Raw genomic sequence first — 12,890 nt, forward strand, 5'->3', positions numbered from 1 at the left:
GGATGCAGTGAATTAGGGTCCTATAAACATATGTGGTGGGACTGTAGGGAGATACAGGGGACTTGGCAAAAACTCTCCGCTCTTATTAGCCAACTGCTGGAGGAGGAGGTCACCCTCACTATACAACAGGCACTGCTACACGAACACATAGATAAATTCCATAGATATCTTAACACGTTCATTAGAATTCTGTGTACAGTGACAAGGGTTTGTATTGCAAAATATTGGAAGGTAGGATCTCCCCCATGGTCGGAAATACACAATAAAATCTGCTACACCTATACTATGTACGAATCCGCAGCAGATACGTTAAATAATAGGTCCTCTTTTCAGAAGATATGGTACTATTGGATTAGTAACTCAACACTTTCCAGGAGAGAACACATTGCCCAACCTGATTCCTAAATACAGAGTCTGAGCAACTCCTGTAGGTCTCGAAGGATCGCTGGGAGCAGGGATACTATCCTCCCCCCCCCACCCCCCTTCCCTTACCCCCCCTATCCTTCCTAGAGCCCATTCACTTGAAAGGGGCTTCTGGGAAAATTATTTGCCTTAATCTAAATGTTTATTGGATCATTATTAGAGATAAGAATCTTTCAGCCTACACTATGTTTCTTATTTTTTTTATTTTTAATAGGTTCACAAAATAATAATTCTGTAACAACCTTTCTGGAGTAGATTCCAAAAACAGGTGGCCGGCTTGTAGAGTTTTAAATCTGGTTTGCCCCGCAGGGCCCTCTACATTAAAAAATGTGTCCCTTGGAAATATGAAGTGTATTAAGATATATGGGAGGAACTGGGGGATTGGATATGTTGGAATTGTTGTCTCCTGATATTCTAATGCTTGTATTTTTTGGAGAATCGGTTGAAAATCTTTTTGTATTGTAAGTGAACAAGAAATTTGATAATAAAAATATTCAAACATAAAAGCACATCATACTCAAACAATTCTGTGTCCCAGAGAAGTATGGTATTTTTTTTTTTCTTGTTTGTTTTTTTCTTGAAAATAGATGCCCCTGAGCTGAATAAACCCAGTTTTGTTTAGGAGATGTCCCTATCAGCCAATAAACAATGAATATCTTATTGGTTTTAAATAAACATACACTTCTGGTAAATATTTTTTACATTTAAACAGGTTTTACTTTTATATTCAAAAATATTTAAAAAACATTAACCACTACTTTTTCATATACAGCTAGAAAACCCTTTATGCAAATGGCTTGGGACCGGAAAATGTTTGGATTTCAGAATAGTTTGGATTTTGGAATATTTGCAACTGTAAAATGGGACAGTTTGGGGAGGGGAAATAGTGGAAATAACAATCTTATGTCATTTAGGTAATATTTACATGTCATTATACAGCTTATACATGTAACCTAAATGTAGTTTTATATCATTCCTAATACTTCTGTATACATAGTACCATCAGCAAGATAGTACAGTACTCTAATCATAAAGGTCATGTTTGTTGTTTTAAATAAATCTAGACTATTATTTGCATTTTAGAAAACAAAAATCAAACCAAAGACACAGGCATAGAAGATTGTGACTTACAGCCGGGGAAAAAAAGTAATTTTAATAATTTTATTTAAAAAAAATTGGATTTCTGTTTGGCTTTTGGAATTCCGAGTATGGGAAATTTTTTAGTACATTGTTATTTTAACACTTGTTAAGCAAAAATAATTTATTACATTTACAAAAAAAATTCTGCAAATTATAAAACAATATTATTATTTTATGTGAGGCATCAGCATGGTGTGCTAATCTGTTGCAGTGTGCTGGGTTCGATTTATCTGGATAAGTAGATAATTGATGTCCTAATAAAAACAAAAATGACCTCACATTAGCATACAGAGTGACAAGTTAAATAGTAAAAACTCATGAGTATTAATCTGTTGGCACTCTACAAATGACCAATAATAATAATCCTCAATAAAAAATAAGGTTATGTTGCTCAACAGTGGTTTAAAGGGACATGAAATCCAAAAAATGTTTTTCATGATTCAGATAGAGAATATAATTTTTAAAAAAGGTCCAATTTACTTCAATTATCAATTTTGCTTTTTTTCACTTGTTATTCTTTGTTGAAGAGGTATCTAGATAGGTAGCGTGCACATGTCTAAAGCATCACATGACAGGAAATAGTGCTGCCATCTAGTGCTCTTGCTAATGTATAACATTATTGCAAAACTGCTGCCATATAGTACTGCAGACACGTGCACGCTCCTGAAATTACCTTCCTGCTTTTCAACAAAGTATAACAAGAAAATGAAGAAAATTTGAATACAGAAGTAAATTGTAATCTTGCTTAAAACTGTTTTTAAACTGGGTTTTATGTCCCTTTAACTAAACAGTGGTAGCTTGTAACATGCATAGTTATTGTACATTTTCTAATTAATCTATTTGGCATTTCAGTGGTTTGTCACTTTTAATGTTATGAGATCTGTAAATTTGTTGTAATAAAAAGTGAGAATAAGGGAACAAAAACTGAACTTGTTTAAACTAAAAATCCTGGAATGCATTAGAGTGACAGATGACATCACTGGAGGTGTAACAACCAAGGGGAGGGGCTAAGGATGGAAATCCTAAACTTGTGCTTGAATGGATTTGTATTCTGTGGAAATGCTGCTGTGTGGACTTTGTAGTAAATGACTATAAAATGATGTGCACAAGCTATGAATTTCTCCCTCCACTGTATCATCCTGCTTTTGTTTGTCACTTCTGGGTACTCTTCACACTAAATCTCCATGCACTGATTTCAAGAATGTCATTTGCTTCAGTATCCTGAGAATATGCTCTCTATTCCTCTGCATGATTTTTGGAGTAACTATGAGAATACAAGTCCTGAAGAAGATGGATTATTTTGCACTATTAATTTTGACTTTTCCTATCACTATACTCAAATGCACATCTCTGCAATTTCTGACAATCCTGTGGATTGGAAATTTAGCTAAGGCAAGTTACATGTGTGCAATATTTGTATATAAAACATGTTTCTCACTCTCATAACTTTTCAATAGATTGTTTTGTTTTTTTTTCTTTTTGCAGACATTTCAACTTTATTGCCTATGTTGTGTGTCCTTTGCAGCATCTTTGACCAGTGATAATGGAGTTACTGGATTTAACCATGGTTTGTATACAATTTTTATTTTAACATTAAATTGCTTTATATGTGCAGATCAAATTTGGGGTTATTTCATTGCAGTTATTGGGGTTCTTGGTTAGATATTTGTTTGTAAATATTTTTATTCTTTTTTTTTATTTTTGTTTTTATGTCTATAATAATTTTCTACTGAAATGCACAAACTTTTCAGTTATTTTTTATTACTTGAGTTACTACTTTGTATTTTACTGAATTATTCTGTTGCTGATAGCATTATTATTACTTTTTTTTAATAAACTACTGATCTAAATTCTCTAAACAAAATACTTTCCCTTGAGTTGAATAATAAGCTACATTTACAATATTCTCTAACTTCTATTTATTTTATGGAACTTTTAATTTACAGCATGAATCATATTCTCTTGCTGCTGCAATATTGTTATATAACAAATCATTTGTAAACCTTAATCACCAGGTATAACCTGCAATGAGAGAAGTGTGTTTGGAAACAGGATAATACTTTAATACAAAATAGTTATGACAGAATAGTTATGATTGTCATACTTGGGAACTCTGCAGTTTAAATGTCAGTAAAATAATTTTATATGCAAAGTATTAGCAATTAAATTACTGCATTGCAAAAGATCTACAAAAGAAATAAACATTTTAAAACCATTTAAAATCCACTTTACTAACGGGTTGCAAAATGATTTAAAAGTTTGAGTGAGTGTATCTTCTGTAATTACAACCAATTAGGGCTTGTTGTAAACGAGTTAGTCCACTGATCTAAGTATTCACTATGTATCTGTAGCAGGATTGCAGTATATTGAAGGAATCCAAGGCTACAGAATTCTGACCTCCCTGGGCAAGCACAATATTTGTACTTAATTCAAGGCATTTTACAGCAAATTAAGCAAAATAAATAAGGAATATATATTATTATTATTTTTGAACTAAGCATAATTAACACTTTATATCAGTCTTTAAGCGTTTCATGTCCCTTTAAGCTCACACTGAGATCCTTTTAAATAAAAAATGTTACATGCACCAATTATCTATACTGAGAAAATACAATTGAGGGCTATTATTTCAAAGAATTTTGAAAACATTCTGTAGACAGTGCTATGGCAGTGGAACATATCACTTTCAGAAATCCCTCCCTGAGTAACCAGAAGCCAGTAAATAAGTAGGTAAATTAATCAAATGGATGAATTTGCCTGAAAAAAAATGTACCCTAAGATTATAACTACACAAAGTCTCAAAGTCAAATCATGAAAGTTCCCAGGTGTGATGTCTGTGCAGAAAACTAGATATGATATAGCTCAGAGTAGGTGTACTGCAGAGAATGTGTAGCTGACCCCTCAGGCAAAGAATGGGTTAGGAGCAACTGAGGCGAAATACTAAAAATAAAAAAGGCGAATATTTCACTTGTAAAGCTTGAAGTAAAAAGATAATTATTCCATGTGGCTTCCCTGCCCCTGCATTCCATTACTATATGAATAACTCTACATTTGTCTGCTTGTAGTATGTTTTTAAATAGTTTTATTATTATTATTATGCACTTAAAGGGACAGATTACAATACAATTTGTATTGGTTTAAACGATAGATAATCCCTTTATTACCCATTCCTCAGTTTTGCATAAACAACATAGTTATAGTAATAGACTTTTTACCTCTGTGATTACCTTCTATCTAAGAATCTTCTGACAGCCGCCTGATCACATGACTTTTTATTTATTATCTATTGACTTGCATTTAGTACTGTGCTAAATCTTAAATAACCTCTCTGAACACAATGTTATCTATATAGCCCACATGAGCTAGGAGTCTCCTGTTCTGAAAAGCAAATAAAAAAAGTATGCGATAAGAGCCTGTCTATAGTGGCTTAGAAAAAGGCAAACATTTAGAGGTTTAAATGTTATAAAGTATAATAAGTTATCAATGTTGGTTTGTGTGAAGTTAGGAAATGGGTAGTAAAGGCATTAATTATCTTTTTAAACAATTTTAGTGTAGACTGTCCCTTTAAAGGGATAGGAAAGTCATACTTAAAGAGACACTGAACCCAAATATTTTCTTTCATGATTCAGATAGAGTATGCAGTTTTAAGCAACTTTCTAGTTGACTTCTATTATCATTTTTTCATTGTTCTCTTGCTATCTTTATTTGAAAAAGAAGGCATCTAAGCTAAGGAGCCAGCAAATTATTGGTTCAGAACCATGGACAGCTCTTGTTTATTGGTGCTGTCCAATCAGCAAGGACAACCTAGGTTGTTCACCAAAAATGGGCGGGCATCTAAACTTACATTCTTGCTTTTCAAATAAACATACCAAGAGAATGAAGAAAATTTGATAATAGGAATAAATTAGAAAGTTGCTTAAAATTGCATGCTCTGAATTACGAATGAAAAAAATTGGGTTCAGTGTCCCTTTAAACTTGCATGATTCAGATAGAGCATGTACTTTTAGGACACTTTTAAACTGACTTCTGTTTTTAAATTAACTGTGTTCTGTTGAGATTTGCTTATCCGTCGAAATGTGCTACCACGATTTGCGCATGCGTACAATTATGTAATTGCACTCCACATATGTTTCAAAAGAATGCGTGGAATGTGATTACGCAAATACAAGCATGCGCACATCGTTCAGTAGCAAATTTAGACAGAGAAGAAAATGAGTCCCCGTATTCCTCATGAAAGCAGTCACATGCGCGCATGCACAGTAACATTATGTGGTAGCAAATATCGACAGAGAACTTATATAAAATAAAATTAATACGTTTTTTAATACAGTACCCTGCTACTGTGTATTAACAGATAAGAATTTTTAATATATGTAAACAAACATTTTTAAAAACTTCTTAAAATAAAACTGTTAAAATAAATTCTCTGTCGAAATTTATTATAACATAATGTTACTGCGCATGTGCACATGTACGTGACCGCTTTCATGAGGAATCCGAGGACTAATTCTCATTTCCGTCAAAATTTGCTACTGAACAATTGTGGTAGCAAATTTTGACGGAGAAGCAAATCTTGACAGAACATAGTCCTTTTGGTATCCTTTGTTAAAAAATAATATGTGCGTACCCTACACTACTGGGAGCTAGCTGATAATTGGTGGCTACACACAAATTTCTTTTGTCATTGACTCACCTGATGTTTTTAGCTAGCTTGCAGTAGTTTATTGCTGATCTGCATCCATTTTAACTATGTGTTTAATCCATTTCCAGCAGTTAAATACACAGTTATATTCAAGCAATAGTGCAGTAATAAAATGCTCTAATATATATTTTCATTTTTTTTATCCATTTAAACAGAAGCATTTAAACATATTGAATTTATATTTGTAGCTTAAAGAGACAGTATACACCAGTTTTCATATAACTGCATGTAATAGACACCACTATAAAGAAGAATATGCACAGATGCTGATCAAAAATCCAGTATAAAAACTTTTAAAAACTTACTTATAAATTCCCAGTTTAGCACTGTTGGTGAGGTTAGGCTAAGATACCCAGTGAAAGGGACTGGGGAAACAGGAACAGCAGACACTCCCCCCTACCTCCTCTCCTGCATATGAAAAGACCCTTAACACAAACAGTAGCAAGTTGGAGTCTGTAGACATCAGTATACATTTAAAACTTTGGGGCTTGGTTAGAAGTCTGAAAATCAGCACAATCTTATAAAAAAATAAGCAAAACTATAATTTTTTACAAAAACACTCCCAGGTGGGCTATATAAATGGGTCATCTACAAAACATTAATGCAATGAAAAATCTAGTGTTCAATACCCCTTTAAAGATATTAAAGGGACATATTACTGAAAATTATTTTATTGTGTATATGTAAGTAGTTTAAACATGTTAATTTAGTCAATGAACTAGGTCCTGGGGCTCTAGTGCTCAATGGCTTATAGGAACAACTCCCACAGAAAAACATTGGTTTTATTTAGTACATGAAACCCAAAAATGTATTTTATGATTTAGATCGAACATACAATTTTAAAGGGCCATAATACCCAAATGTTTAAACACTTGAAAGTGATGCAGCATAGCTGTAAAAAGCTGACTAGAAAATATCACCTGAGCATCTCTATGTAAAAAAGAAAGAGATTTTACCTCAAAAGTTCCTCAGTAGCCACATCCCATTGTAAAGGATTTCTAAGCAGCATACAGTATTAGTATGTCTGTCCCGGGACAGCTGAAAGGATGAGCCTCGTGCACTCTCATGTTATTTCCCTATTCAGTTTAGGGAAGTTTACAATGGAATCTCATGAGAGTTAAGTCAAATCTCATGAGATCACCGTAAAAGAGTTCATGACCTCAGCACTGCTGATGCTGATTGGCTGCTGTTCATTTCTTTATTTTTATTATTTTTTTTACCTGCAGCTGAGTATAACTTTTTACACAGAACTTACTCTGCTCTGAGGAAATTGTGAGGTAAAATATCTTTCTTTTTTACACAGAGATGCTCAGGTGATATTTTCCTGTCAGCTTTTTACAGTTATGCTGCATCATTTTCAAGTGATTTAGCATATGAGTATTATGTCCCTTTAAGCAACCTTTTTAATTTATTTGTATTCTATGTTTTTCTTTGTTCTCTTGTTCTCTTTTATTTAAAACGCAGGAATGTAAGCTCAGCAGCATGCATGTGTCTGGGCCGCTATATGGCAGCAGTTCTGCAAGAATGTTATCCATTTGGAAGAGCACTAGAGGGCAGCACTATTTCCTGTCATGTAGTGCTCCAGACGCCTACCTAGGTATCTCTTCAACAAATAATACCATGAGAGTGAAGCAGATTTAATAATGGAAGCTAATTGGAAACTTTTTTTAAAATTGTTTGCTCTGTCTGAATCACAAAACACATTGTTTGGGTTTCAAATCCTTTAAATGCTCACTGACTGATAAAGACAAGTCCCACAACTCTAGTGGGGGAGATCCTCCTATGCAAACATGACAAGATTTTTTAATTATTATTTTTAGCACAAGATCATAAAAATAGCATAACACATTTTGAAAATTGTATCTTTTATATGAAATAAAAAAATATATAAGACGTCCCTTTAAGACTGCAAAACTTTTCTATTAACATTGACTGCTAGTACAACATATAAAGCAGAAGAAAAGTTACTTGTGCCACTTTATATCTGGTTTTGCATCACTTTATTTGCCTATAATATATAATATAATATATTTACTGTCAAATGTTATAAGTGAGCCTTAAAAGAAGGGTTAAAAATTCAGCTCTCTTTGATATATTGAATTAGTGACAGATCGAGAGTGTTGTATATGTGCTGCCTTTCAGCGTTGCCATGGAGACCCCTTGCTTCTGCAGATGTGGCTTCCTGCAGCCTAGCTTGATGAACTCTGAGAAGTTCTGCTATTCATTTAGTTCAGCACTAGCGAATACCCTTGATGTATTGTTTGGAAGTAGCAGCAGACACTTAAACATTTGTTAAGCTGCCCCTTATCTTTAATCACCAGAGATCACTTACAACATTTACAAAATGTAACAATATTTGTTTTCATGCCATCATTTCTTACAAACTTTCATACACTTTTTAATTTAGAAATGCTACATAGGTCAATAGGGTTTAATGTGATAAAAGTGACAAATAAGGTAGAAATGACAAACTATGAGAACGCACAGGTCTCGTCTTTTTATTTTAGGCAATTGCTTTTATCCTAAAATTAATTAGCTATTATTGAGCCCTGATTAGGGAAGAGATGATTGATCTCTAGACCTCCTGGAGGTGACAAATGGCAAGATAAAGTAATTATAGCAATCTTCTTAGTGTACTTAGTCCATTTGTCTCTGCTGGGTTCCAGTACAAAGTACAAACAACTATTGTTTCTAGATTGTTGTTGTTTACTTTTTTTTTTTTCAAATAAAGTTGTATCTTTTTGTTTGCCTTAAAGGGACATAAAAGTCAATTTTGTATTTAGGCATCACAAAGTATTTACAGTATAACAAAATATATATAAAAAGTAAACCTGTGATTTTGTTTGTAAAATATGCATTATTTTGCAGGCCAGTTAACAACAGATATAAACAGGCTACTTCACATATCAACCAATCATTGCACAGCGTTTAGGAATGTCAGGGCATTCTTCTTTCAGATCCCCATATACCGTTGGAAAGGCTAGGGGATTACCTTTCCAACATTAGGTCTTGGGGGTATTTAGCTGCTTAGATGCCTGAGATACAGGCTTCTAAGCAGCATGCCCCCTTTCCCTTTACTTCTCATTGTATTTTGTTAATAAAGTTGCACGGTGACGTCATCACGTCATTGCGCGTGCCCTTACCATGCAAAATGTGAAGCCCTGGTGATGCCTGTCACTATACAGGCCCGATCGCCGGGGTAGGACGGATGGGAGCCCCCAGGCTCCCTCAAGGTGGGAGAGTGCTAGCGACGGTTTTGAGTCATCGTTAGCACCAGAGTGGGAAACTCTGCGACTATTAAGAGCTGTCGATAGCACTCAAGGGGTTAATTATTCATAAATAAACATTATGTCTGTTTTATTTAATTTTCCTTTTAAAATGAAAATTAAACCTCCCCATAAAATGTTTCTTCATGCACAGTAAAAAATATATACAAGAAAAACTTTTTTTGTTCACTGTCCCTTTGATTTACCTAGAAAAATATAGTTTTTCAGCTGCCTCCAGAGAGGCTAGAGGGCATCCTGCAAGATCCAGGACACTGAACCAGTAACATTCTACACAGTGATTGATTGATTATCTCCCACAAAAAAAAAACTTTTTTTTTTTTTTTTTAGCACAAGAACTTAAATTTTTCCAAAAATGAAGTACTGTAAAACATTTAAAACGTTCTATTTTAGATGGTACAGATAAATTTTTTTAGCATAATGTCCCTTTAAAAATATTCAAGGCGCTTTCATCAGTTATCTTGTTGGACTGTAAAGTGATACAAATGTTACTAACAAAATGACAGTGTAAATACTATTTTCGTTGCAGATTATTTGTTTTGCTTTGCTTAATTGCATATATATATATATATATATATATATATATATATATATATATATATATATATATATATATATTATTATATATAATTTCTCCTTAAAGCTGAAAATTGTTTATATTTAGTGTTATCTAATTTTGCGTACTATTAGTGCCTCAAATGTCTTATGATTTATGTCTTATCTTATATTTCAGTATACTTTAGCTATAACAAATAGTTGAAACATTGGGCTTTACGGCTGAAATGTGGCAAATAAAATAGTATGTCTTATTTGTGTAGTGCTCATCATATCAATGCCTTTCAAATGTCGCAAGAGTGTTTGTTACCTAACACTAACAGTAAATCCTAACCTTGATCATCATCCTAAACCCGAACGCTAAGGTGACATTTGAAAATCGCTAAAATGTCACATGTGCTGAAATACTGTTTGCTGTTTGCCATATTTCTCTTTAGTTCATGTAAGTAGCATGTCTGACAGTGTGTTTTAAATCTCCTTTTCATCCGCGTTGATATATGTTTTCAGATTATATCTTTGTAACACCTGTGGAAGTGGACTCTAATGGAGCATTCATTTCACATGACATTTTGCACAACAGTAGAAAAAGGAGATCAACGCGAAGTTCAAAGCCTTCCTTGCACTACAGGTTTTCAGCATTTGGACAGGAGCTTCATTTGGAACTGCAGCCTTCTCCTTTTCTATCTCCTGAGCTAGTTGTGCAAGTTGTGGATAAAGATGGATTTGTAGCAGATGTGGATCAGAGTGTGGAGCGATGCTTCTATCAGGGCATTATTAGGAACTATGACAATTCTTCTGTGGCCATAGCTACTTGTGAGGGGCTGGTAAGTCATTTCAATGTCTTGTGACGTTCCTTAAAGGGACACTGAACCCAAATTTTTTCTTTCGTGATTCAGATAGAGCAGCAATTTTAAGCAACTTTCTAATTTACTCCTATTATCAATTTTTCTTCGTTCTCTTGCTATCTTTATTTGAAAAAGAAGGCATCTAAGCTAAGGAGCCAGCCAATTTTGATTCAGTACGCTGGACAGCACTTGTTTATTGGTGGGTGAATTTATCCACCAATCAGCAAGAACAACCCAGGTTGTTCACCAAAAATGGGCCGGCATCTAAACTTACATTCTTGCTTTTCAAATAAAGATACCAAGAGAATGAAGAAAATGTGATAATAGGAGTAAATTAGAAAGCTGCTTAAAATTGCATGCTGTATCTGAATCACGAAAGAAAAAAATTGAGTTCAGTGTCCCTTTAAGTCTATGATATATTCTTTTAGAATGTATGCATCTTCCACTTTAATACATGTGTTTACCTTTGTGTTTTACTGTTTTAAAGTTCAATATCTAATCCTGGCATTTCTTCAATTTCAGTTTTCAATGTATTATTAATTCAGGTTTATTTTATTCTTATTATTCTTAAACAATGTTATAACTTGCTAGTTACTTGAATACTGCAGAGATTGAGCCCTTGATTACCTTTTACTCACTTCCAGCAATGATTTATCCTTATGATTGCCAGTAACTCAGGCTGACCAGTCAGACTCACTATTCATTTGATCCAAGATTGCAACGAAAGCACAGTCTATCAATGGGTAAAATCACTGCTGTGTACTCTTGCAGCAGTTATTTTTCAGCTTACCCTGAAAGCCTACATCAGCTCATGGCTTTGAACATACCAACAATCAAGGTGTTAAAGGGACACTGAAACATCCGAGATTTATTCTTTTCGGCTAATTTAAATAAATGGCCTTAGCAGGAGAGATCAAATAAAAGGAACAGTTTATTTTATTTTTTTTTAACCTGGGATAAATTACATTTATATTTAAACAAATAATATCATTTTGGAAAATACATCTGTATCAGACTAATAATACAGCTTTGATATATCATTCTGCCTAGCATTTTCTTAGGCCACACCTTTTAAATCACTTTGATTTGCCCTTATCTTTTTTGTGGTTCTGGGGCAGGACACCCGTGCGTGATGCACTGCCCCTGCCAGCACCGTGCAGGGAAAAGCTTAGCCTGGCTGCTATAAAGAGTCGCAGCAGCCTTACCGGCTTGCTGCAAACAAAATGGGCTTCCTGTTGGAACTGTATAATAACAATGATAATTTTGTAGCCTGCAAATAATAAGTTTCCTTGTAGATGGGAAATTCACAGTTAACCTCTGTGGGCTAACTGTGGTAACTGAAAACACACTGCAATGCTTTTCTTTCTGTGGCTAGAAATAGGCATATGTTGGACACTAACTTAGTGTACAAACTGCAATTTTTCTGATATGTTTCATGCTCCAAGTTCTGTCCTTTTTAAGCAAAAGGGGAAAGGAGTAGCTTTGTTCTCGCTCCCTTCCACTATAAACAAGCTAGGGCTTTAGGAACATGATGTTACCAGGCACCAGGAGACTGATATCCAATATTTATCATGCTCTGCCTTGTGCAGACGTGTAGTATGTGGAGATACTAATGATACAGAACATACAGAATTGTGCATAAATGCATAGAAGTGTTACAGTGTTCTCCACCAGGTGGCACTATAAAGTAGACGGCTGGGAGCAGTGTCACATGATAACATTTCCTGTTATCTAAAGCACAAACTTATTGCATAATTTAACTTAAGTTTATTTAATAATCATGTGTGCAATACACATTTAAAAATGTTGATATTAGCTGATTTTAGATTATTTTTGTCTTATATGTTAGCTGGGTGGTCAGGAAAATCAGGTGGGTGGAGCAACCATTAAAAGGGTATTTTGGAGAACACTGTGTTTAATAAATCTGAGCATATGGGCACT

The 12,890-nt window shown here is 34.1% G+C and overlaps 1 protein-coding gene across 1 annotated transcript in view; it reads left to right on the forward strand.

Annotated features, from left to right (window-relative positions):
• Positions 1–2,688: 2,688 nt before the first annotated feature.
• ADAMTS18 (ADAM metallopeptidase with thrombospondin type 1 motif 18) overlaps positions 2,689–12,890 on the forward strand; it is a gene marked incomplete at its 5' end in the record, with an annotated part of 193,998 nt that continues 183,796 nt past the window's right edge. Inside the window, 3 exons of the mRNA XM_053715800.1 lie at positions 2,689–2,955; positions 3,049–3,130; positions 10,612–10,928. Coding sequence (XP_053571775.1) covers positions 2,689–2,955; positions 3,049–3,130; positions 10,612–10,928 — 666 coding nt within the window. The remainder of the gene's footprint in view (positions 2,956–3,048; positions 3,131–10,611; positions 10,929–12,890) is intronic.

Source organism: Bombina bombina, chromosome 1, assembly GCF_027579735.1.
Source record: "Bombina bombina isolate aBomBom1 chromosome 1, aBomBom1.pri, whole genome shotgun sequence".
NCBI lineage: Eukaryota > Metazoa > Chordata > Amphibia > Anura > Bombinatoridae > Bombina > Bombina bombina.